Genomic DNA, 24604 nt, shown 5'->3' on the forward strand with positions numbered 1-24604 from the left:
AATACATTGACAAGAACTTGATGTGAATTATTTCCGTCATAATCCCGAGAATTCAAGTAAAAACCTATCACTTCATGTTGTTTGCACTGAAATGAATCATGGGGTATGTAGTTATAAGCTGTTGCTACTATAAATCCATGCATTTAAGCAAAGGAACTTGTGATTCGATATATTGTGACAGCCCACGATATTATTGTGAGACTTTTGACGATACGATATCAAGATATTTTGGTTATGGTTACATCCCTAGATGATATAGATCCTAGTTTACGCATGGCAAAACTTGTTGCCAGTAGTCTATCAGAGTGTAATTTTAGCTTTTAGTTGTTTCCTAATTGGACATAGATAAGTAACAATGACAATGAAATGGAAAGTTTCCAACCTTTTCCTAAATTTCAACAGCATTTCCTCCACTTACTAGCCAGGCTGGCACCACATACTGCCTCTGCTCAATTTAATTTCTCTCCAGCGACTACATCAGGAATTGGAATACACTAGATGGTTTGCAAGGACCCCGGAAGTTGTAGACTGCGCACCGGCCAATCACTGAAGAGCTGTGAAGCCATATCTGGGTCCCTTTTGTGGTACAGCACAACAGTAAACAAAGCCGTCGAGATGGATGTAGACGAAGACAAACATTCTGTGTTGGCAACGAATCCCGAGAATGAGGATTGAAAGCCGGAACAAAGAGAATGTTTGGTGAATTTTATCAAGGGGAAAGACGTTATTGCCCTTCTTCCTACGGGAATGGGACAATTTTACTATACCAGTTAGCCCGGCTGATGAATCAGACTATCCACTTACAGCGATAGATGTAAATAAGTGATCTGCCATGAAAAAAAGTGTCTGTAGCAGAGGATGGTTTCGATCCATCGACCTCTGGGTTATGGGCCCAGCACGCTTCCGCTGCGCCACTCTGCTGTGTGTGTGACAGAGAGAGAGGGAGAGAGTGTGTGTTGAACTACCACTCTATACTATTGTGTCACAGAGAATGGGAGGTGTGACAATTGGCCAATCTCCATGTCTCTACAGAGTGGTATGGGAAGTAAAAAACAATAAATTTAGATAGATTTTTTTTATGTATTTATTTAATTTTAATGCTTAAACTCAAGAACTCAAGATTTATTTTATATTTCCTACTGAAAAATCAAATTGTATTGTTCTATCGGTTTGGAAGAGCTTTGCAAAGTATATTTCAGCCTCACTCACTACTCTACCATTGTTGCATTTTTGGTTTTTATATTGAATTGTTTTATTTTGATTTCTCTATTGTCTTATGGCAGCATTTATAATTTACAATTCAGAGTAGCATCCTTTATTCCTTGAGTGTCTCCTGCAGGCTCCACCTGTCCTTCCCATGATCCTTTGGGGCTGTCTGCGTCCATGTTTCTGTCTGGACCCTTGTCTCCAGAGGATTCTTTAATGTCTCTTCCCCACAAACACCACACACAGCTTCCCCTGAGGCTGGCACTGTCTCGCCCAAGTCTGTGCCACTGTTGATTTTCATGTTTATTCTGTGCACACGATTCATATTTTATCAACACTTGCTTCAGTGAACAGCTCCACAACTCACATCTCATCGACCCAAACGTGCACGGCAGGTTTATTTGCAGAGCTCAATTTATACACTAATTCAAAATACAGAATAAGAAAGATAATAAATCACATTACAAACAAATAAAAACATTAATAGTTATTATTAAATGTACTAGAGAAGATAATAAGATAAGATAATAAAAACATTGTCAGAGTAGTGGCCTGTCTCACATCTTCAAGCAGACAGTTCAAGGTTTTCAAGGACTAAATTAGAACTAAACCAGGACTAAACCAAAACTAAAGTCTAAAGCAGGAGGCCAGACAAATCTAGAGCTGCTTTAAAGTCTATTGTGCTCAAATACGGTGGCTGGCGGGGGCCAAACGCACTGCAACAGCCCAATGCCTTAGAGAAAACAGCTTCAAGTACAGAAACGATGCAAATTCACAAACTCAAACAGAACTTTAAACGAGGTACAAACAAAGACCCTAATGCAAATAAAAAACAAAACAAAAAAACTGCAAGAAACAAAAGACAAAAGTGTCATCATCAAATGCTGCAAATAGAGAAACGATGCAAAGCACAAAACGATGAAAACCAAGAAAACTCTGTAAAAAACAAAAAAACGCTGCATAAAGAGTCACCACATCGGAAGTGCTCCAAACCTGCAGGGGGCGCTCTCAGTGTAACAGCTCGATGGAGAAACACACAGGATGGAGCGAGAGAAAAGCTCTGCCTGACAGAGAGACATAAAACAGCCGACTGACGATAAACTACAGCGGGAACAGATTATTGTTATGATAATGTGGTTTCTATTATTGTACAATGATGTTCCGCATTGTACAGCAATATTTATATTATTTATAAACACAGCATATGAATATAATCAAATAAAAGCCACATTACCGTAATAATAATCTCTAACTGAGACGCATTTGGCCGTTGCAATGCGTTTGGCCCTCGTCAGCCACTGTAGTATAGAGACATGTTAATAGAAAAGCCTTACTGTTTAAAAAAAAAAAAAATCTATACAATTAAGTAACAATATTGACATATAAAACTACAAAATTCAGTGGTTTCACCCTCTTCCTGTGAATATTATTATTCTACAGTAGCTTTGACTAACCCAGCAAACTTTAATCTAGTTCCACAACTTTGGTTAACCTTCAAACAGAAGTAGAGTAAATTTCAAAAAAGGTTTAGTATTTTTCATTAGATTAGAAATTAGGGGCAAAAATATCAAAATATCGATATATCGTATCGTTTAATGCATAGGTGTCAAACATACGGCCCGGGGACCAGATCCGGCCCTCCAAGATCTTTAATCTGGCCCTCGGCTGATTTTCTACTAAAATATTTTAATAATATTTTCTTAAAATCTTGTTAATTTTCTGTGGTGTTTATCACAGCAGCGTCTCCAGCGTCTCTGTACGTGGCCCCTCCCACCAGAGCAGCACAAATGAAGACTTGTCTCTTTCCAAACGCTCTTAAAGGACGATCGTTTTGACTGTTGACCGTGACACCCTCATCAACAAAATGTCCAACATGAGAAAAGTGGAGCCGAGTGCAGGATTTTCCAAAAAAATTGACTTATTCTTATTTGCAAACAAGTTCATGTTAAAATATTGTGTTGAAATTGTATTTTTGCTTAAAGTTTCAGGTTGTTCATAATATTATAATATTTTGTAAAAGAAAGAGTTCATCAATTTAAAAAGATTTCTGTAATAGATTTGTGTTTCTCTGCACAAATATTTGAACTTATTGTTATTTTTGGGGTTTATATGACATGAGTTTTCTGATCCGGCCCCTTTGGGATCAAAGTAGGTTGGATACGACCCCCGGACCAAAATGAGTTTGACACTCCTGGTTTAATGTAATGATACAGTATCAATATCGGGTACTGCTGTATCGATATATCGCCAAGTCTATTTTTTGGTATATTTTACTAAATTATTTCATTACAGCGTTACAGTTTTGTTGCTTGTTCAGAAGAAAAAAAAATCATTTAGGCGACACATTTGACATTTTCACTGTTTTGATGATTAAAATGTTTGCGTTTCATATTCACTTTGCACAAAAAGTGGTTTAACAAAGACTTTTAGTGTCACAGCCATGATTTAGCCATCATTTTTTAGTGAACGTATCGAATCGATTTGAAATATATCGTATCGAACCTAAAAAGCACTGTATCGAGATATGTATCGTATTGGCAGCTTCATAATGATACCCAGCCCTATTAGAAATGCATTCTCTCTATTTGTGTTGTGTAGTATTCTGATGATTCTAGAGGCATGCAGTTTAAAAATACAGTGGAGCACTTCTGATATTACCACTTGACATCACGAGTTGCAAAATGTTTTCAGTTTGGGAGAAGAGCTCAACAACATTATACACATGTTATGCAATAATAGTGTTGTTTTAAATGTTTTTCTGCCTTATATGCCCCTGTTTTACCTGCTCCACAGACCCCCTCCTCCCTCTGTCTTTCTCTCTTTCTCACTCTCTTTCTCTCTCTTCGCTATCAGTTAAAGTTAGATAAATGTTTTTGTTCTGTTCCTTTCCCTGATAACAACATTAAACCATCCTCAGCACCATAATAACTCTCTCAGCACTCGGAGCTACTGTGATTTAGTGAAGTCAGAGTGTGGCGGTAAATACAAGAGACAGCCCCTTCAAAGACCGGAGGAGGCTTCTATTTTTGAGGTTTGGATTTCTGAGCTTGTGCTGCAAAGTGCGAGACAAGAATCAGCTTTCAAACGCAGACAAAGTAGTTTCCCCGAGGAGTACGAAAGTTTGGGTGTTTTGCGCCCAACTTTTGCAGGTTAGTTATGAAGTCAGTACCTGCTGTGGCCTCATTCGGCTCAGAGGAGTCGCATTTTCCACTTTCTCTCCGAGTGATATGCTGATGTTGTGTCCTTGGGCAAGACACAGTAGCTCCATTCATTGTGTATTGGGAATTAGTCAAATCATGCTAAAATAAATCGGTAACACTTTATAATAACTACACCTTATTTAGCCTTAATAAAGCATGAATAAAGACTTAATTAATAATGAACAAAGACGTAATTAACAATGATTCACGCTTAGTAAATGTTTAATAAAGCATAATTCGTCTTCACTTTAGAAAAGCTCTCAAAAAGACGCTGCCTGAATGATCATTGTATTGCATTATTAGTAAATCATTCTCTCATAGCTTATTAATGATTAATAAATGCTCAAATGGTTAGTTCCATGAGTAATTAAGTATGAAATAATTATGAGTAACTATTTACAGCACAGGCAAATTAAGTGCAAGTGCGAATTAAGGTAATAATTAAGTAGGTACTAAGCGTGAATCATTATTAATTAAGTCTTTGTTCATGCTTTATTAAGGCTAAATAAGGTGTAGTTATTATAAAGTGTTACCAATAAATCTATATTTATATATCAAACAGAGGACAGCAAGTTACAGATACATAATCACAGACATCGGGGCAGACTGGGACCAAAACACGGCCCTGGACTTTTCCACGGGCAATCTGTATGTTCATCTGTAGGATTGGGTATCATTAAGAAGTTGCCGATACGATACATATCTTGATACACAGGCCACGATACGATATATATCTCAATACAGTGACCTTTCGATTCAGTGTGATATATTTCAAATCGATGCCATACAGCATCAACAAAAGTCTTTGTTACACCACTTCTTGTGCAAAGTTCATACGAAACACACCATTTTTAATCCTCAAAACAGTGAATATATCAAATGTGTCGCATAAACAAGTTTTCTTTCACTAAAGAAGCAACAAAACAACAAAATTATTTAACCAAATATACCAAAAAATACTCTTAGAGATATATCAATACAGCAGCCTACAATATCGATACTATATCATTACATTAAACGCTACGATATATCGATATTTTGATATTTTTGCACACCCCTCTGTACATCTGTATTTAAAAATTGCCAGTTCACCCCTGACAGACAGTGTGTTCAAACCTTTGCAACGATGTAAATACCAGAGGAAGTTTTTATGTTCATAAAAGTAGCTCTTTGTATCTTGAAGCGAGTGCTGAAATTAACTGAAAAACTATTGTCATTAGAGGTATTTTCATCAAGTTGTTTTGTGTTCTGTTTTAAGGTTTAGGTTAGGGAAGCATGTTAGTGATGTGACAGTAACAGGACGTGCTACACTGTGTTTTTAAACTCCATACACCTTCACTAGAATGATTTTGATGATTTCAGCCCTGGAATTGCCGATCTCTACTGAACTGAAGGTAAAACGGAGCTGTTAACTTGAAAACTACCACTAAACAAGATGGAACAGAACATTTTCAGCTGTGGAAATGTAGACAGACTAATAATAAAGTGTTTACTCCAGTGCTTCTCAATTATTTTCTGTCACGCCCCCCTACTCCACAGAACCACTTCCAAACGTGGACAAATCTCACCATCACCTTCAGTCGCCTACATAAGGAAGCAAACGTTTTATTTGCGTCTCCATAGCGACTCCCCGGACACACGCAGCATGTGCTTGTCCATATTCCGCGCTGCGCTCACCTGCATCATGAGGCGGTCCGCTCCTGCATCCAGCGTGACAGAAACCATGTCTAATGCTGCAGGCAGTATGGTTGACTGAAGTAGCATTCACAAAGCGGGTTGATTGTTGGTAATATTTGGCATGTTTTGCTGAAAAAAGTCAATGAGTGGGCCCCCACTATTTGAGAAGGACTGTGTTACTCAAACTAGGGATGGGCATGATTAGTCGATTAATCGATAATTGTTCATTAAGAATTTCTTCGATTACGTTCATTTTAAACCGAATTGTAGGTTGCTGTGCGTATCGTGACCAAACAGGGGTTCGTACATGTGTCTCTCTGCACTCAGAAGAAGCGAGACACAAACAGTGGGTCAGTCTGCAACGTACCGAAGCACAAATGCGTATTTAACGGTGATTTGTACAAGAAATTCCACGCTTTCTGTTGCGTTCGGGACAAGTGGGAGGCCACGTGCACATATGTTTCGGTGTCCAGTGGGAAAAAGTTTTGCCAGGTGAGAGTCGCGCAATGTCGATGACGAGTCCCCACCTCCCTCCCCCCGTACGGTGTCCTGGTTTTGACAAACGCAAATCTGGTCACACTAACCTGTATTCCACTGAGTCATGTCTTTTAATCCGACAGAAGTTGAACCACATCAGCGACACAAGAGCTGTAGTTTTATCTTCGCTTAGTTTATGCAAATTAGCGATGCGGTTTTAAGTTTCGTTTCTGTGAGAGTTGCACAAAACTGAATTAAACACATTATAATGTCAAACGGGCTGATGTGGCTCTAGAGTCGTTACGGTTTATATGTCGTAAAGTTGAATTTATTTATGCAGATTAGTAGTGCAGATAGTAATAATAATGACGATAATTTTAATATAAAAACGTTAATGATTAATCGTCGATCGATCGTTAATTCTTCCGACGATCGATTGAGAAAATTTCATCGAATGCCCATCCCTAACTCAAACATATGTGAGTGAAATGAAACTCAACTCCAGGTGTGTTTTTGAGGAGGTGACAACATTATAACACGGCTCAAACCTCACAAGAGTCAATTTTGCGTAATGTAGGACGTTTAACATGGATATTACGTTCCTATAGATTTGACCAAATATAGCTGTTTATCCGTCTGCTTCTTTAGTTCATTTCCCATTATAATCTCAAACTCCTTAACCGCTCGCTCCCATCTGTCATCTCATATTTTCCACCATACATCGCATCAACCCGCATCCCCTTCCCGTTTCCATTGAAAACACGAGGTGGTTCCGTGTGAAGGCTTTAGTACAAATGCCGCGTATATCTCCATGAATATAAAGTTATACTGAGGTAATGTATGTGTTACTGCAGTAGTGACAGGAGCGCGCCTGATAACGTCCGTGATCTATGTACACACGCTGATATAGATAAGACTTATGAGGGATAATATATACAGGGATTTTATGGGATGTCAAAACTGTGAGATTGATTCGATTTACTGGTGATGAATGGACATTTAGACGCCGCATTGTTCGTCAAAGTGTATAAATTACATAACAGAGCTACTAAATGAGGGTGTTCTGGGTGCTGGGGGTGTTCTACATGTATGCGTATTGGAGAAACGTTCAGCTGTTACCATGGTGTCACAACATTAACAGACATTGCCAAATAAGCAAGGGCATAAGTTTGGTCTCAGCTGTGGTGGGGACATTATCACCCCCCCATAAAACCAACTGATGGGTCACATGATTAACACATTATTTATAAATCCGTGTGTCATTCGTTCATTCGTTTTTCAATATAAAACCAAAAATATGAAAATGAAAAAACAACAGTTTTCTTCGTTATTTGTCTCCAAAACCAAAATGAAAAAACAGGTAATGATTCGTTTTTTCAGTTTTCGATTTTGTGTTTAAATGAAAAATGGAAAAAAACAGATAACGACCGTTTCCCGTTTACGTGACTTCCGTGACTGTGATGCCGGACTGAACCAGGACTGATCCAGGTCCGGGACCAGAGTGGAACCAGACCGGGACCAGAGCGGGACTGAGACCGGGGACAGACCGGGACCAGACCGGAACCAAAGCGGGACTGAGACTGACACCAGACCAGGATCAGGCCGGGACCAGACCAGGACCAGACCGGGACTGAGACCGGGACCAGACCGGGACCAGATCGGGACCAGACCGGAACCAGACCAGGACCAGGCCGGGACCAGACCGGAACCAGAGCGGGACTGAGACCGAGACCAGACCAGGATCAGGCCGGGACCAGACCAGGACCAGACCGGGACTGAGACCGGGACCAGACCGGGACCAGATCGGGACCAGACTGGGACCAGACCGGAGGCTCAGAGCCCACGGTAGGGCCGGAGCTCGAAGCTGAGACTCGGACCACGCGGAGGCTCGGAGTCAAAGCTCGGAGTCCACTCTGGTCCCGCTCTGGTCCCGCTCTGGTCCCCCTCTGGTCCCGCTCTGGTCCCGCTCTGGTCCCGCTCTGGTCCCCTCTGGTCCCGCTCTGGTCCCGCTCTGGTCCCGCTCTGGTCCCGCTCTGGTCCCCCTCTGGTCCCCCTCTGGTCCCGCTCTGGTCCCGCTCTGGTCCCGCTCTGGTCCCGCTCTGGTCCCGCTCTGGTCCCGCTCTGATCCCGGACGTGGATCAGTCCTGGCTCAGTCCGGCATCGCAGTCACGTAAGTTACGTAAACGGAAAACAGCCATTATCCATTTTTTCCATTCTTCATTTAAACACAAATCGAAAACTGAAAAAACGAATCGTTATTCGTTTTTTCATTTTGGTTTTGGAGACAAATAATGAAGAAAAGTGTTGTTTTTTCATTTTCTTATTTTTGGTTTTATATTGAAAAATGAATGAATGAATGATACACGGATTTTTATATAATATTGTTTACTTTTCTTATGATGGACACTGCAAAAACCAAACAGCACATCTTTATAATAAAGGGTAAAATGGGATAAGAAGTTGCGTTTATGTTTTATGAATTCTTTCCAAAAACATACAGGTCTGGGCAGGTCCAAAATAAGTGAGAGGTGGTTTCATTTTTCAGTTCACAAAATGTACAGTTTTTGTCCATTGCCCTTCTAAGATTAGATAACAGCGATGTAGAAGTTTGTACCAGATTTCCCTTTGCTCGTTGGTGATGAGAAATTTGTGAGGTAATGTCCTTAGATAACATGCTTTTGTGGCGATTGTCGCTCTTTTTCCGTGACTCATTATGCTAAAATAAATCTATATTTAATTATCAGACAGAGGACAGCAAGTTACAGATACATAATCACAGACAGCAGCGGTGGACTGGGAACAAAAAACAGCCCGGGTCCCCTTTTCTGTATGTTTATCTGTTGGGCTGGGTATCATTAAGAAGTTGCCGATACGATACATACCTCGATACAGTGAGCTTTCAATTCGATATGTTATATTTCAAATCAATGCCATACATTTCGATAAAAAATAAAAGCTAAATCATGGCTGTGACACTAGAAGACTTTGTTAAACCACTTTTTGTGTACATTATAAGACAAGTTTAATTGAAGATGAAGCCAAGTAAGTTCCTTTTGAAAAGTTTTTCTGAGTTTGGTGCAGCGTCTTCAGTCACGCCTGCTCAAGCCGACATCTTCAGGTGCGGCCCTGTCCTGCCGCTTCCCCAGTTTAGGCTCCTGGCTCCACTAATGACATCACTCTGTTGCAGCCAATGAAACAGCAGCGGGGTAAAATAAAATGTAAAATATTGGTAGGCACTATTTTGTCTTCCCCAAATATGGATTGTGACATGTCTCCACCGTCCCTATGCAAACCTACGCCCTTGCAAATAAGTTTTAAGATCGTCTGAGAACTCATACAAAAATAAAAAAGGATTTAAACATCTTTTGCTTCATTCACACATTTTGAGCAATCCTTTATTATTACTTTGTCTACATCTCCAAAGCTCAAAATGCTCTGTTCAGCCTTGTGATGTCATGTAATCCTGGTTTCCAATTTAACAGCTACTTTTTAACTTTAGTTTAGTAAAAATGTGCAATTCCAGGGGTTTGTGTTTTAAATGAAACAAATTGTGTGAATGAAACAGAACACAACTCCAAGTCTGTTTTTGATGAGGAAAGAACATTAGAACAGATCAGAAAACAGTGTAATATGGTCCCTTTAAATGCACTCTTAATATAATCCTTATATAACAGTTTTTTTGTTTGTTTTTTTCAAATAGTCATTCATCTCTATACGTTTCTGTGTTGATTCTTCATATAGTTTGGACTCAAATGAAATATAGGACTCAGATTCATCACAGTCTGGGTCCCACTGAGCAGAAACAGCAGGATGTGAGGGAAATGATCTGCTTCTCTGTTTGACTCCAAAACTTTATTAATCATTCTGACAAAACAAATAAGAGGAAGTGTAAGAGTGTGTTTACGCCTCATTGTGTCTGGCTAATAAGAGAGGAGACCACCCCAGATGGGACTCGAACCCACAATCCCTGGCTTAGGAGGCCAGTGCCTTATCCATTAGGCCACTGGGGCTTCCACAGAGGACTGTTCACACACATTTATGCACAAAATAATTGAAGAAAAGAAGAAGAGAATTCAGCTTTATGTGTAGTCATTTAGCTCAGTAGTGTTGTCATGATACTCAAATTTCAAACTCAATTTCACCACTAAGGAACAGACTCTAAACTGATTCCGATAACGTGATCATCATGATCATAAAAAACACCCTTTATTTAGACAAAAGAATGTGATTTTCAACATTAAATCTAAGTACTCTCTTTTATATTACCATGCGGATCATTTGGATAATCTCAGACCTGGAACTGCCAATTTCTACTGAAAAGGTACCTGTTGACTTGAATACTGTTTTTGGTGAGGTAACAACATTATAACATGACTTAAAGCTCACAAGAATCAAATTTGTGCAATATAGGACCTTAAAGTATAGTTTTATCGTGACTGTTTAGTTGGTTGATCGTCGCTTTTTAAATGAAATTACGGAACATCACTAAACTGAGACCAATTTTATCAAATGCTGATCTCGAGATGATTGTTCACTCGTTTATTTCATCTTGTTTAGATTTTTGTAATTCTCTTTTTTTACACTTAAGCGGCTGCAACTTGTACAAAACACGGCTGCAAGATTTTTTAACAGGAGCTCACAGGCGAACACACATCACACCCGTTTTATCGTCACTGCTCTGGCTTCCTGTTAAGTTCCTGTTGATTTTAAAATTACAGTGTTAACTTACAGAGCTCTAAATGAACAGGCGTTGTTAGGATAAATAACTAGGCTTAGCTATTTTGTATAATCACTTCTATAGTTCATTATTGTACCGAGGTCATTTGAAGATCAGGGCTCTGGTCACAGCTGTGAGACTCAGAGATATATGTCAAAACAAATGCATGATATTCCAATCTATCTAAAAGCAAACTAACTAAATAGGACAAGAACTACTGATAGGGATGATGTCATGACTTGGTAGCCAGATAACACCGTCTGATTGGACTGTGCACCAACGAAGAGGCTCACGGTGTATAAAAGTCATTGTAAAGGCGTAAACATTGAGTCTCTGCATGGGAATGTCAGCACAGACTCCTTGTACAAGTATGACTTTCTAATATTGGAATAAGTAAATTATCTGGACTTTATTTCTGTTTCAAGTGTAATTTTTATCTAAGCAGAAACTAACAAACGTGAGGAAAAAGTTGTTTTCCTCAACAGCGTCCCAGTACATCAGTGACTTAGGCTGCGTTCAGACTGCAGCCTGAAGTGACCCAAATCAGATTTTTTTGGCCCCTATGTGACCTGTATCTGATCTTTTAATGACAGTCTGAACGACACAGATAAGATTTTTTTCAAATATGACCCAGGACACTTGGATATGTGCTCCTGAAACCAATACATATTCGATCTTTTGACATGTGACTTCAGTCTGAATGGTCAAAGTGCATTTGTCTGACCTACACGTTATCAGCAAGTCACAAACGTCACTATTCTGCGCTGAAGTAGGTGAAAATGAACTCCGTGTCACTGAAGCGAAGCACATCACCACTCACCACTCTTGGCCACGTCTCCACATCCACACGTTCCTTTCCACAAAACTCCACGGCCAAAAACCTCGTCCTTCTCCTTCTCAATCTCCTCCTTAAAATAAGTAAGTTGTTCATGTTCTGGCTCCGGTACGAGAGGAACTTTAAAATCTCCAGGTGCTCAATGCTGCGTCCATGTTTGGACAACTTCCGTAAACACAGAGACGCTCGCTGCGGTTGACGTCATCGTGCCTCCAGTGTCACATGTGGGACACTTTCGGGCCGTTTAAAGTTCACACTGGAGTCACATACAAGTCGCATTTAATTGGAAATGTGAACCACCTCGCAAAAACATTGGATTTCACAAAAAAATCGGAATTGAGCGTTAAACCCTGCAGTCTGAACGTAGCCTTAGTGCGCCCATACACCTCAGGCCACACCCTCCGGTCCTCAGGTCAGGGCCTCTTGATGGTCCCAAAGACCCGATTTAAAACACGGGGGGAACCAGTTCTTTCAGGCTGTGGTCCCCAAATTATGGAATGTCCTGCTCCTGCTTTTTAGACAAGCTTTTGGTTGACTGTGTAATTCTTCTGTTCTTACTTACTTACTTACATTTCTGATTTGGGAGAATAATAGGCCTATAATAATATGAGCTTCCAAAACTACAAGTTAGCTTCATCTTGTCACTCAGATATTCAAAAGTTGCTCCGCTCGCTCCTCTCCATTGTCTATAACTGTCTCCTCTGCATATTCTTCTCGCTCGGAGAAGATTCTAACTTGTGGTCCCAGATTGCGCCCTGCTCCCCGCCTGTCACTCAAACATATTTATACGCGCTCAGATAAAGCCGTCATCTGTCACTTTTCTGTTCTGACTCAGAGGGTTTGCCGAGAGAGAGGGAGAGGTGGTGGGTGCACGTTGTTAACAGCTCAAACAGCAGCAGAGTACAAGGCAGTCTCAAGCTGCGCTAATCTATAAATATGAAAACTTGGCTGCAACGATTCTTCAATTAGGTGAACTTTATATCAAACAAAGCAGGTTAAAAGAGGAGTTTGTTTTTGTATAGTTGTGGATAAAACAGATTTTCCACAATATAGCAGGTACAGGTGGGCGGTGTAGCGTCTACAAATGTTAAAATCAAAATTGCTGCAGTTTTGAAGGACTACCGCCTTAAAGGTTGTATAGAGGATTTTTAGGGAAGTGAAATACAGCAACCGTCTCGTTACTCTAGAAATCACGCTTGTTTACAGCCAGCGCGTGTTCAGATTTACTGTTGAAGTGACCTGTCTAGAAATATTTTAGCGACCGACGCGTCAGTTTTTAGACCCTTCTTCTGCTTCAGTCGCACCATCGCTGGAAGGAATCTCCAAGAATCACCTCAGTTTGTCGTCGCTCCTTTTCCCCTTCTCTTCTTCTTTCAGCGACCTCAAAAATGGACTTTCTGTTGCGCCGAAATGGTCGTGGATTCTCGTCCGCCATCGCAAAAAAACTTGCGAATTGCGAGGAAGCGACAGTTTAAAAAAGCCTCTAAGAACCGCTGCATAAAACCACATAATCCCAGCGAGTCAGTTACACTAGAAACGTAGGGAGTTTGATTAATGACCAAACAGCCAATAGATAAAGAGGGAGCCTCGTTTTCTATTGGCTGATGTTTATCTAGCCTCACTACGTCCACAGTTGATAGATTTTCATTCTTTTTTCTTTGGTCATCATAATTACAAGGCTGCTGCGTCTCTGTAATGGTATTTTAAACTTTCAATGACAATTTGAAACAAAAGAAAAAAAATCCTCCATACAACCTTTAAGAAAATGGTCTAAAAGCAGCAAAAAATTCACATGATCTTTCAAACAAGGCTTATACAGTGGTATTTGTGAACTTTTTTTCATTTCTGTACCAGATTTTTACAGCCTTAAAACATTAAAAATGGAACTAGTTCATTTTACAGTGATCCAAAATGATTCCTTCCTTTCAGATCTATAAGACGAGATTGCCCCACAACTAGCATGCTAACACCAACTTCCTGATCAGACAATAAAAAGCTTATTCATTAGATGCAGACCACACACAACTCATACAACCAATATGCAGTGTCGGGGAGTAACAGATTACATGTACTGGAGTTATGTAATCAGAGTACAAATTATGAGTAACTGTATTCAGTTACAGTTACTGTTTCAGTGAGTGGTAATTGGATTACAGTTACTTTGTTGAAATAAATGGATTACATGGCGGTATTTTCCTGTTTTCACATTTGGGGCTAAATCCCTTTTTTTTTTCTCTGTAATTCCACTCATTGCCGGACACTAAACCAGGTCTAAACCAGGTCTAAACCAGGACTAAACAAGGACTAAAACTAGGACTAAACAAGGACTAAACCAGGTCTAAACCAGGACTAAACAAGGACTAAAACCAGGACTAAGACAGGACTAAACGAGGACTAAACCAGGACTAAACCAGGACTAAACCAGGTCTAAACCAGGTCTAAAACCAGGTCTAAACTAAGTCTAAACCAGGACTAAAACCAGGACTAAAACCAGGACTAAACCAGGTCTAAACCAGGATTTAACAGGACTAAACCATGCTGCGTGGACCGTGTCTCCTCTTCCTCTATCAATAATATTTTTAAAGACTCTGTCTTTTCATTTTCTTTTAGCAGACAAAACATCTTATGTGAAGATTTCGTAGTCTTTGTTTCTCTACAACAAATCAAGTAATCCAAAGTATTCAGATTACATTACTCACCTTAAGTAATTTAATGGATTCCATTACAAACTACATTATTGGTATGTAATCTATAATCTGTAGGGGATTACATTTGAAAAGTCACCTTCCCAACACTGCCAATATGTGTGTTTTTGTGTTCAGTGTAGTTCACAGCTTAAAAAGTTACTAAACAACAAAGTCTGATAAAAGATTATTTCTCTATTCCAACCATCACAATTAATCAAACTTGCTCAGAACCTTAATTATGTTTAAAGTAGTAGTTGAAAGAGGAGGAGGCTAGTTGTAGTAGTAGTAGTAGTAGTCATAGTATTAGTAGTAGTGGTAGTAGTAGTAATGATAGTAGTTGTAGTAGTAGCAGTAGTAACAGGCAGAGGTAGCACCAAGTCGTAGTTTTGCAAGTCTCAAGTAAGTCTCAATTCTTTGACCTCAAGTCCGAATCAAGTCCCAAGTCAAATACAGACAAGTCCAAGTGGATTCTCGAGTCACCGGCCCATAAGTCCCAGTCAAGTCCAAGTGAAGCCCAAGTCAAGTCCAAGTCAAGTCAAGTCGAGTCATCTGGTTTGAGCTTTAAGTCATTTCAAGTCTTTAAACCAGGGGTCTCCAACCTTTTTCCTCTGGTGAGCTGCCTTTACAAAATGAAAATGCTAGAGAGCTACTAGTTTTAGCGGTCACAAGAAACTGAGTGTATATAAGAGCCGCAACGAGTTTACATGAGGTACAGTTAGACGCCTATAAAATATAAACCTTTGTCCAATTATTAGTGCACAAAGTTAAGCATCAAAATTATACATTTACAATAGACATTTAATTCATCAAATTTGAGTTATTCAGCACAATAAGTATAATTCAGAAATCTCTTTGGTGAGCTACTTGGAGGAGGGTGGAAAGCGACTGTAGCTCTCGAAGTACAAATTGGAGACTCCTGCTTTTAACCAAAGTACCAAATATAGCTTAGATTTTTGCAATTTATATGACTTTTAAACTAAACTGTACTTAAAAATCATAGTATATTTATATATGAGTATTTAACTAAATTAATTTCTACAACTCTTACATATTCTATAAATTTTCCTTTTTAAATGTCTCAACAAGATCTTGGTGTGAATCATTAGAGTCAGAATAGAAAGAATTCAGATTTAAAAGTGCTTCTCAAGTCAATGACCTTCAAGTCCAAGTCGAGTCCCAAGTCTTAGTCCATTTTATCAAGTCAAGTCTCAAGCCCTAAAAATAGTGACTCAAGTCTGACTCGTGTCCAAGTCATGACTTGCAAGTCTCCACCTCTGGTAGCAGCATTAGTAGTAGTTGTCTTAAAAGTAGTAGTAGTAGTAGTAGTAGCAGTAGTAGTTGGGCCCGGTCAAGCAGAAGTAAACAGCAAGGCCAAATTTTCAAGTTAATGCATCTGATATAAAAATGTATTGAACAGATACATATGTACTCTAGTTTATGAAACTGTTTACCTTTTTTCTGTACCATTTTTGGTTCTAAAGTTACATACGTTTTAAACAGACCATGTATGAAACATGGAACAAAAATTATTTCCCAAATTTCAAAGACCTGCAAATCATGTAAATAAATGGATGTATTTCATCATATCTTGTGTTATTCCATCTTTGAACTGTTGATGAAGGTACATGATTTAAAAAAAAAAAAAAAAGTGTATTTAAAATGATAAAAATTTGCTTGGAAGGACTGACATATTTTTTAGAAATAGTTTCCTTTCATTTTGAAGTAATATTAAAGTATTCAGAAGAAAAAAGCTGACAAATTATGTAAAATCCTGCACCTTCTACTTGCTTGAACAATTTTCCCTCCGTTACTTTTCCCTCCGTTACCATGACCTTTCTTAATAAAAAATCTCATGACTCAAAAAGTAAGAGGTTTTTCAACCTAATCTTGTACCATATGGTAGAAAACTATATGAAGCAAATATTCAAACCAGTTTGTTAAGGATATGTAAGTGAGAACCAAGAGTTATCACTGTTTGTATTTATTGCCCAGAAAGTGCTGCATATTTCATTACTGACATGACTTTTTAAATTTTTTGTCAACAACTTGAAAGAATATCACAGGTTTAACTTGACCCTGTTGGAGTGTAACTCTTTCCTACATTCTGATACTTTACTTATTTCAATAGTCCCTCTAGTTTCTGAATAAGTCTGCCCCTGTTTCCCTCCGTTACCACTTGACCAGACCCAGTTGTCTTAATAATATTAGTATTAGCAGCAGTAATAGTAGCGGTAGTTTGTATAAAGATTGCTTGTACGTTTTTAAAATTAAAGATGTGGGCAGGTAAAATTACTCCTGGGCTTCTTGGTCTCTTCACGGAGCAAGATCAGTCGCATTTTATTTTTGAAAATGAAAAAAAAGAAAGTATTAATTGATCAAAAGTGGGAGTGTGACATTGTCCGTAGACTTTGAATCCAACTGCATCCATTTAATTTCAATTAGCCAAAGAAATGAGAATATCAAAAAGAATTCCACATGTGAATTTTCAGCTGTCCTTTTTTCTATCACCATCTCTATTCCTCACACGACACTTATTAATAAACACATTGTCACCTCCGACATCCCATAATAAGAGTTAACAGCAGGTGAGTGTTTGGACATATGGGCCCTGTGTCTCTCTGTGTGTCTGCGGCGTGGTCCTCCTCACGTCTGGGTTTAAAATGAACCTGTTCCGACACAGATACGAGAGCCTGGAGCGCACGTTATTAACATACACAGTCAGACTCCGCCCCCTGCTGCTCCTCGTACCAAACATGCTCCATAACAGAGAGACGAAAGCAGGAGAAGAAAGGGAGAAAGGGATTAGTGTCAGAGATAATGGATTATTAGCCACAGGTGGACAATATCATAGGTCTGTAATATGTATGTGCGATGTAACTAAGCAGGTTCAAACCGACTCCCACAAAATCCACTGTTCAGCATTTTCCAAACAGGGATCAAACTGTGGATCATTCTGTCGCTCATTAAAGAGACAGTTCGGAATTTTGGACATAGGACCTCATTTCCTAGTGAGCCAGAGCATTGGAGATGTGTGGAGACACTTTAAAAAACATGGGCAGGTTTTGTTGTGTATTTGGTTGTTCTAGACGCTCTGAAAGGGATAAAACAAATCGTTTCTTCACTGTTCCTTTGAAAATGACTCATCAGGAGCTCAAACAAGGGAATTATCGAAAAAAAGACGCGGATTATAGTTAGCAAAAATAAACCGCGAAGAGATTTCCTGTGGTACCATCAAGACACCCAAAGTTTCATCAAGGTATTTGCTTTTTAAATTGTTTCATAGCTTATTTAATGAAAGAAGCACATTTACTGAACTAAAATGTCATTAATTTATCCAAGAAAACCCGCACTAGTTTATGATTCAACGAACCCACACTGGGCTCCTCGGCCATGAAAAGATCCTCGCGAACGTTAGAAAGATCCGCTCGCAAAAAGCGATTAATTCTAGAAGACATAGTTGTGGATAAGCAAGACAATAAAGAAAACATGGGTCCTACGACGAGTGACATGTTTATATGTGCGCTGGAAGATACAGTTTCTACTGCCACTCACACTGCAAATGTTTTCTTTTTACATTTTAGTTCAGTAAATGTGCTTCTCTCATTAAATAAACTATGAAACCATTTAAATAGCAAATACCTTGATGAAAGTGACGTGAGTGTGTCTTGATGGTACCACAGGAAATCTCTTCGTGGTTTATGTTCTCTAGTCATAATCCGCGTTTTTTTTTCCGATAATTCCCTTGTTTGAGCTCCTGATGAGTAATTTCCAGAGAAACAGTGAAGAAACGGATCGTTTTATCCCTTTCAGAGCGTCTAGAACAACCAAATACACAACAAAACCTGCCCATGTTTCTCCGATGCTGCTGAAGTCAATGACATAGTGTGCCAGGTGTCATGGCGGTGTAGATAGGTGTTGATAGAATGTTTGAAATAAAACTAACCTTGTATCCCATGAACCGTCGCTTGTTGAGGGACTATTTTCTCATATATCAGTTCGCCGCTGCCGAGCTTTCTATCAGGAAGTACAACTCACTGCTGCTGCTCAGACATAAATCATTCAATTTCAAGGTTGGTTTTACTTCTAAAATGATTCTATCGACACAGACATTTACATGGACAATCTGGCGTTATTATTGTTTTGTTTCGGGTGTTTTGTGGAGTGGGTAAGACTGTTTTTAGCGGCAGGATAACTATGGCCATTGACATGCACTAGCCTAGCACCAGCGACCTCTGCAAATACAAGGACTGGATGGAATATTTAAATAAGTTACACAATGCATCTCTAAATAAACTCTAGACATTGTGACTAAGTGCTATTTATCTTCACATTCTGTACTAATGTAATTACTTGTGTGTTTTGTTGCAGAGGACATCTTTATTCTTCATGGCAAAGACAAGAAGAACCCCCTGATCTACGGCCTCTTCACCACCTCCAGGTCAGTACTCTAAATTAAACAAAATGATTATGTTACATTTTTATATAGAATTATTTTGGTATTTTCATAGAGTTAAAGGTTGTATATTAAACAGCTTTAAACCACTGGGTATCATTAAGAAGCTGCCAATATGATACATATCTCGATACATAAACCACGATACGATACTCGATACAGTGCACTTTCGATTCGATATGATATATTTCAAAACGATTCAATACTGTTCAATAAAAAAATAATGGCTAAATCATTTCTATTACACTGAAAGTCTTTGTTAAACCACTTCTTGTGTGCAAAGTTCATATGATAAACGCTCATTATACTCATCAAAATAGTGAATACATATGAGTGTTGCATAAACAAGTTTCCTTCCTCTGAACAAGCAACAAAACTGTAGCACTGTAACAAAATAATTTAGTTAAATAGTGTATACCACAAAATACTCTTGGTGATATCTTGACATAGCAGTCCAGGATATTGATACTGTATCATCACATTTAACGATACGATATATCGATATTTAGAATTTTTTTCACACCCCTACCTCTTCAAAAACAAACGTGGAGTTGTGTTTTGTTTCAGTCACACATGTTTCAGTAATCCTTTATTATTCGTTTGTCTACGTCTCCAAAGCTCAAAATGCTCTGCTCCACCTTGTGATGTCATGTAGTGGTAGTTTTCAAATGAACAGCTTCCTTTTACCTTTAGTTCAGAAGAAATTGGCAAGGGGTGAAATGACCCAAATGTTTCTAGTGAAAGGTTGAACAGAGTGCTTTCCATCTGAGAGAAAAACTCAGCCTAAATGTGCAGGGTTTTTGTGTTAAACAAGTCTGAATTAAACAAATCCAGGTATGTTTTTGGTTAGGAAACAACATGATAGCAGATCAAAAATAGCGTAATATGGGCTCTTTAAATTACAGTAAATGATTATGTTGAATTTTTATATATAATTTTTTTGGTATTTCCATAGAGTTAAAGGTTGTATATTAGACAGCGGCAAACCATGTTATAATGTCGTTACCTCCTCAAAAACAAACCTGGAGTTGTGTTTCATTTCATTCACACATGTTTCAGTGACCATTTATTACTCGTTTGTCTACGTCTCCAAAACTCAAAATGCTCTGTTCCACTTTGTGATGTCATGAAGTGGTAGTTTTGACGTTAACAGCTACCTTTTACTTTTAGTTCAGTAGAAATTGGCTATTCCAGGACTGAAATGACCCAAATGATTCTAGTGAAAGGGTGTGGAGTTTAAAAACACAGTGCAGCACTTCCCGTATGACCACATGACAGAAGACTTTCTATTTGAGGGAAAAACTCTCACTTAAATATGCAGGTTTGTGTGTTAAATAAGTGTGAATTAAACAAATGCAACTCCAGCAGTGTTGAGAAGGTGACTTTTAAAATATATTCCCCTACAGATTACAGATTACATACACCAAAATATAGTTTGTAAAGGAATCCATTAAGTTATTTAAGGTGAGTCATGTAATCTGAATACTTTGGATTACTTAATTTACTGTGGAGAAGCAAAGACGAGGATATCGTAACATAAGATGTTTTGTCTGCTAAAAGAAAATAAAAAGTCCAGACTTTACTGAACCATATTAAAAATATTATTGATAGAAGAGGAGGAGACACGTCCACGCAGCATGATTTAGTCCTGTTAAATCCCGTTAAATCCTGGTTTAGTCTTGGTTTTGTCCTGGTTTAGTCCAGGTTTAGTCTTGGTTTAGACCTGGTTTAGTCCTGGTTTAGACCTGGTTTAGACCTGGTTTAGATCTAGGTTAGACCTGGTTTAGTTTCCAGCAATGAGTGGAATTACTGGAAAAAAAAGGAAAAAAAAGGAAATAGCCCAAAATGTGAAAACAGGAAAATACCACCATGTAATGCATTTATTTCAACAAAGTAACTGTAATCCAATTACCTCTCATTGAAACACTGAATACAATTACTCATAATTTGTACTCTGATTACATAACTCCAGTACATGTAATCTGTTACTCCCCAACACTGAACTCCAGGTATGTTTTTGATGAGGAAACAATGTTATAACAGATCCGAAAATAGCATAATATGGGCTCTTTAAATTACAGTAAATGATAATTATTTTGGTATTTGCATAGAGTTAAAGGTTGTATATTAGACAGCTTTAAACCATGTTATAATGTTGTTACCTCCTCAAAAACAAACCTGGAGTAGTGTTTTGTTTCATTCCTTTATTACTCGTTTGTCTACGTCTCCAAAGCTCAAAATGCTCTGCTCCACTTTGTGATGTCATGAAGTGGTAGTTTTCACTTTAACAGCTTCCTTTTAGTTTTAGTTCAGCAGAAATTGGCTATTCCAGGGCTGAAATGACTGAAATGATTCTAGTGAAAGGGTGTGGAGTTTAAAAACACAGTGCATCACTTCCTGTATTACCACATGACATCACAAGGTGGAACAGGGTGTTTTCCATTTGAGAGAAAAACTCAGCCTGTGTGAATGAACCAAAACACAACTCCAGGAAACAACATTATAACAGATCAGAAAATAGAGTAACATGTGCTCTTTAAATTACACTAAATTATTATGTGACGATTTTATATAAAGCCGTTTTGGTATTTTCATAGGATTAAATTACACAAAAATACTCCCTCTCTCCCTATATTTCTTAACCTACCATTACAAGATTTGGAAAATACTGTTTCTTTAAATCCACATCTCAAACGTTGCGCTTGCGTCGCTGTCGGACACATAAAAATAAGCTTCCAAATCCTCAAAAAGTGTTTAAAGTTGGCATTAAAGTAGTTCCAGCCGGTGTCAGACTCCATTTACATGAGGTTTGGCTATTAAGCTGAGAAAACAACCAGAGAGACATTGGCACAGAATGAACGAGGAGGGAGTAGCCTTGGTGGTGCTTTTTGACTGTCTTCCAACGCAGGGCTGGTCCAGGCTTTTAACACATTTCTCCTCAGAAATTTAAACTCTGGAGTTCTATTCAGAGCGCTGACTCACTCCTGCCTGCTCATATTTATCTGTTTGAGGTTTGCTTCTGTTTTTACTTCCACCGTTTCGCGTCAACAGATTTAAATTGTTTCGAGAGATCGGCTGAAACGGGGAGATAAGTTTGTTAGTAAGAGCTATTGTTCAAATTCTTGGCTGTGATTTTCAAATAATTGCGATACAAAGTAGAGGTGGGATAGTGCTCAGTTTTATTTATTCTGCAGAAACTTTTCAGGCACGTTTACATCTGATGGAATAATATTTAGTTTGAAGTAACAGTACTCTTTAGGGATGTAACAATAACCGAAATATTGTGATATCGTATCGTGAAAGTTCTCACAATAATATCGTGGACCATCACAATATATCGAATTACAAGTTTCTTTGCTTAAATTAAGAGTTATGCTGCAGTAATAGCTCAAAAAACTACATAGACCATGATCCTTTGCTCCATTTCAGTGCAGACTACATGAAGAAATAACAGTTCAAAACACTTTTAAGTCTTTGGATTACGTCTTGCCAAAGCATTTTAAGAGGAAAACGTAGAATATTAGCCTCCACAAAATATCGCAATAAATATCGTTACGTGAGATGTATATCGTGAAAATATCGTACAGAGAGATTTGGATATTGTTACATATCCTAATCGTGAGCCTCCCCAGTATATCGTGAGCTTTCCCACAATATTGCAATAAATATCGTACTGTGAGGTTCATACGTGACGATATCGTATCATGAGACTTGGATATCGTTAAAATCCTAATATTTGAAGGTTTGAACATTTGTGTTTCTTTCACCTCTCCTTCAGATATGATCTTCTTTTTCTGTATTTTTTTGTTTTGTTTTATAGTGTATTCTTTCAAAATATCAGATTTGGTTTTGTTTATTTGTTTTGGATATTTGTACATTAACTTTAAATTATAAATCAGATATTATGTTACATGAGTAGTAGTTAGTACGTTTTACTCTTGCTTGAGTAAACTTTTAGACCACAACTTTTTGATTAATTTTTAATTGAATATATGTGAATATTTTGAACGAGAGCCCAAAATGGAATCCAGTACCTCCCAAGTAGTGATTAGGGCTGGGTATCATTAAGAAGTTGCTGATATGATACAAACCTGGATACATAGGTTACGATACGATTCGATACGATATATTTCAAATTGATTCAATTGATACAATTCAATAAAAAATAAAGGCTAAATCGTGGCTGTGATACTAAAAGTCTTTGTTAAACCACTTCATGTGCAAAGTTCATATGAAACACGTCCATTTTAATCATCAAAACAGTGAAAGTGCAGCGCTGTAACAAAATAATTTAGTAAAATATACCAAAAAATACTTTTGGAGATGTATCAATACAGCAGTCCCCAATATTGATACTGTATCGTCACATTAAATGATACGATATTTCGATATTTTTGCACATCCCTAGTAGTGATAGTCCCAAGCTTGGATAAACTAAGAACTATGCCCCAGGAAGTAAGATCTCAAACGTAACAGAATATTGTTATTTATAATAGAGATGCACCAGTCCGATCCAATACTGGTATCAGTTGTCAGCGCCGATACATAAAATTTTGCTAGATCGGATATCGGCTTCCAAATATCGGTTGAAACAATATCCAGGTTGGATATACATAAGTTTAAGTTGGCTGAGAAAATCTTTTAATGTTTGAATACTTTTAATGTTCGATACAAAAGTTGACAGATGAGAGATAAATAACAGCACCATAGCACATTTGGATCCGTTTTGTCTTTATTTTATTTTAGTTTCAAGGAAATAAATGCCATTTCAGTCAGATCGGTGCATCCCTATTTTGTAAATCCACACCTGAGACTAGTTCTGTTCTGGCTGTGCAGGAATGAGAAGAATCTATGACCTTAATGCAATTTAAAGTCTCTCATTTTCAAAGTGACCAAACTCCAGTTGTGAGTTGTGACTGACAGTTCTCCAGATGTTGTGTTTACTGTTTTCAATCTGAGCAGGAATGACAAGAAGCTGCTCTGTAATATGCAGCTCATTAAAATTGTCTACATGATGTTGTAGATTCACATTTTTCAGCTGAGCACCTCCCATAATTTAATGTCTTGACAAAACAATACAAAGTGTGTTTGTTATAAAACTTAATTATTGTCACTTTGCATGCATCGATCCAGCTTTTTCAGTTCTGATACCAATTTCGATATTATGGCATCATTGTGGCCGATATCAACCGATACCAGTGCAAAGACTGAAAATAGCATTTAGTGTATTTGCCCGACTATTGAGCGCACCTGAATATAAGCTGCATCAACAAAATTTTAACAAAATTTTAAACTTGTACATATATAGGCCGCACTTGAACATAAGTCGCAGGTGTCCATGTTTTCAAGAAT

At 38.2% G+C, this 24604-nt stretch overlaps 1 protein-coding gene and 2 non-coding genes across 3 annotated transcripts in view; 1 reads left to right on the plus strand and 2 right to left on the minus strand.

The window, feature by feature from the left end:
- The window catches only part of sema3h (sema domain, immunoglobulin domain (Ig), short basic domain, secreted, (semaphorin) 3H), a 188928-nt gene that overhangs the window by 128610 nt on the left and 35714 nt on the right, over positions 1-24604 (plus strand). The window contains exon 9 of the mRNA XM_020929434.2: positions 19168-19237. Coding sequence (XP_020785093.1) covers positions 19168-19237 — 70 coding nt within the window. The remainder of the gene's footprint in view (positions 1-19167; positions 19238-24604) is intronic.
- Positions 850-921, minus strand: trnam-cau (transfer RNA methionine (anticodon CAU)). Its single transcript has one exon. It is a non-coding gene; the product is annotated as a tRNA-Met (tRNA).
- On the minus strand, positions 10498-10570 carry trnar-ccu (transfer RNA arginine (anticodon CCU)). Its single transcript has one exon. It is a non-coding gene; the product is annotated as a tRNA-Arg (tRNA).

Source organism: Boleophthalmus pectinirostris, unplaced genomic scaffold (assembly GCF_026225935.1).
Source record: "Boleophthalmus pectinirostris isolate CB_2022bp ecotype Guang Dong unplaced genomic scaffold, ASM2622593v1 HiC_scaffold_8, whole genome shotgun sequence".
Lineage (NCBI taxonomy): Eukaryota > Metazoa > Chordata > Actinopteri > Gobiiformes > Gobiidae > Boleophthalmus > Boleophthalmus pectinirostris.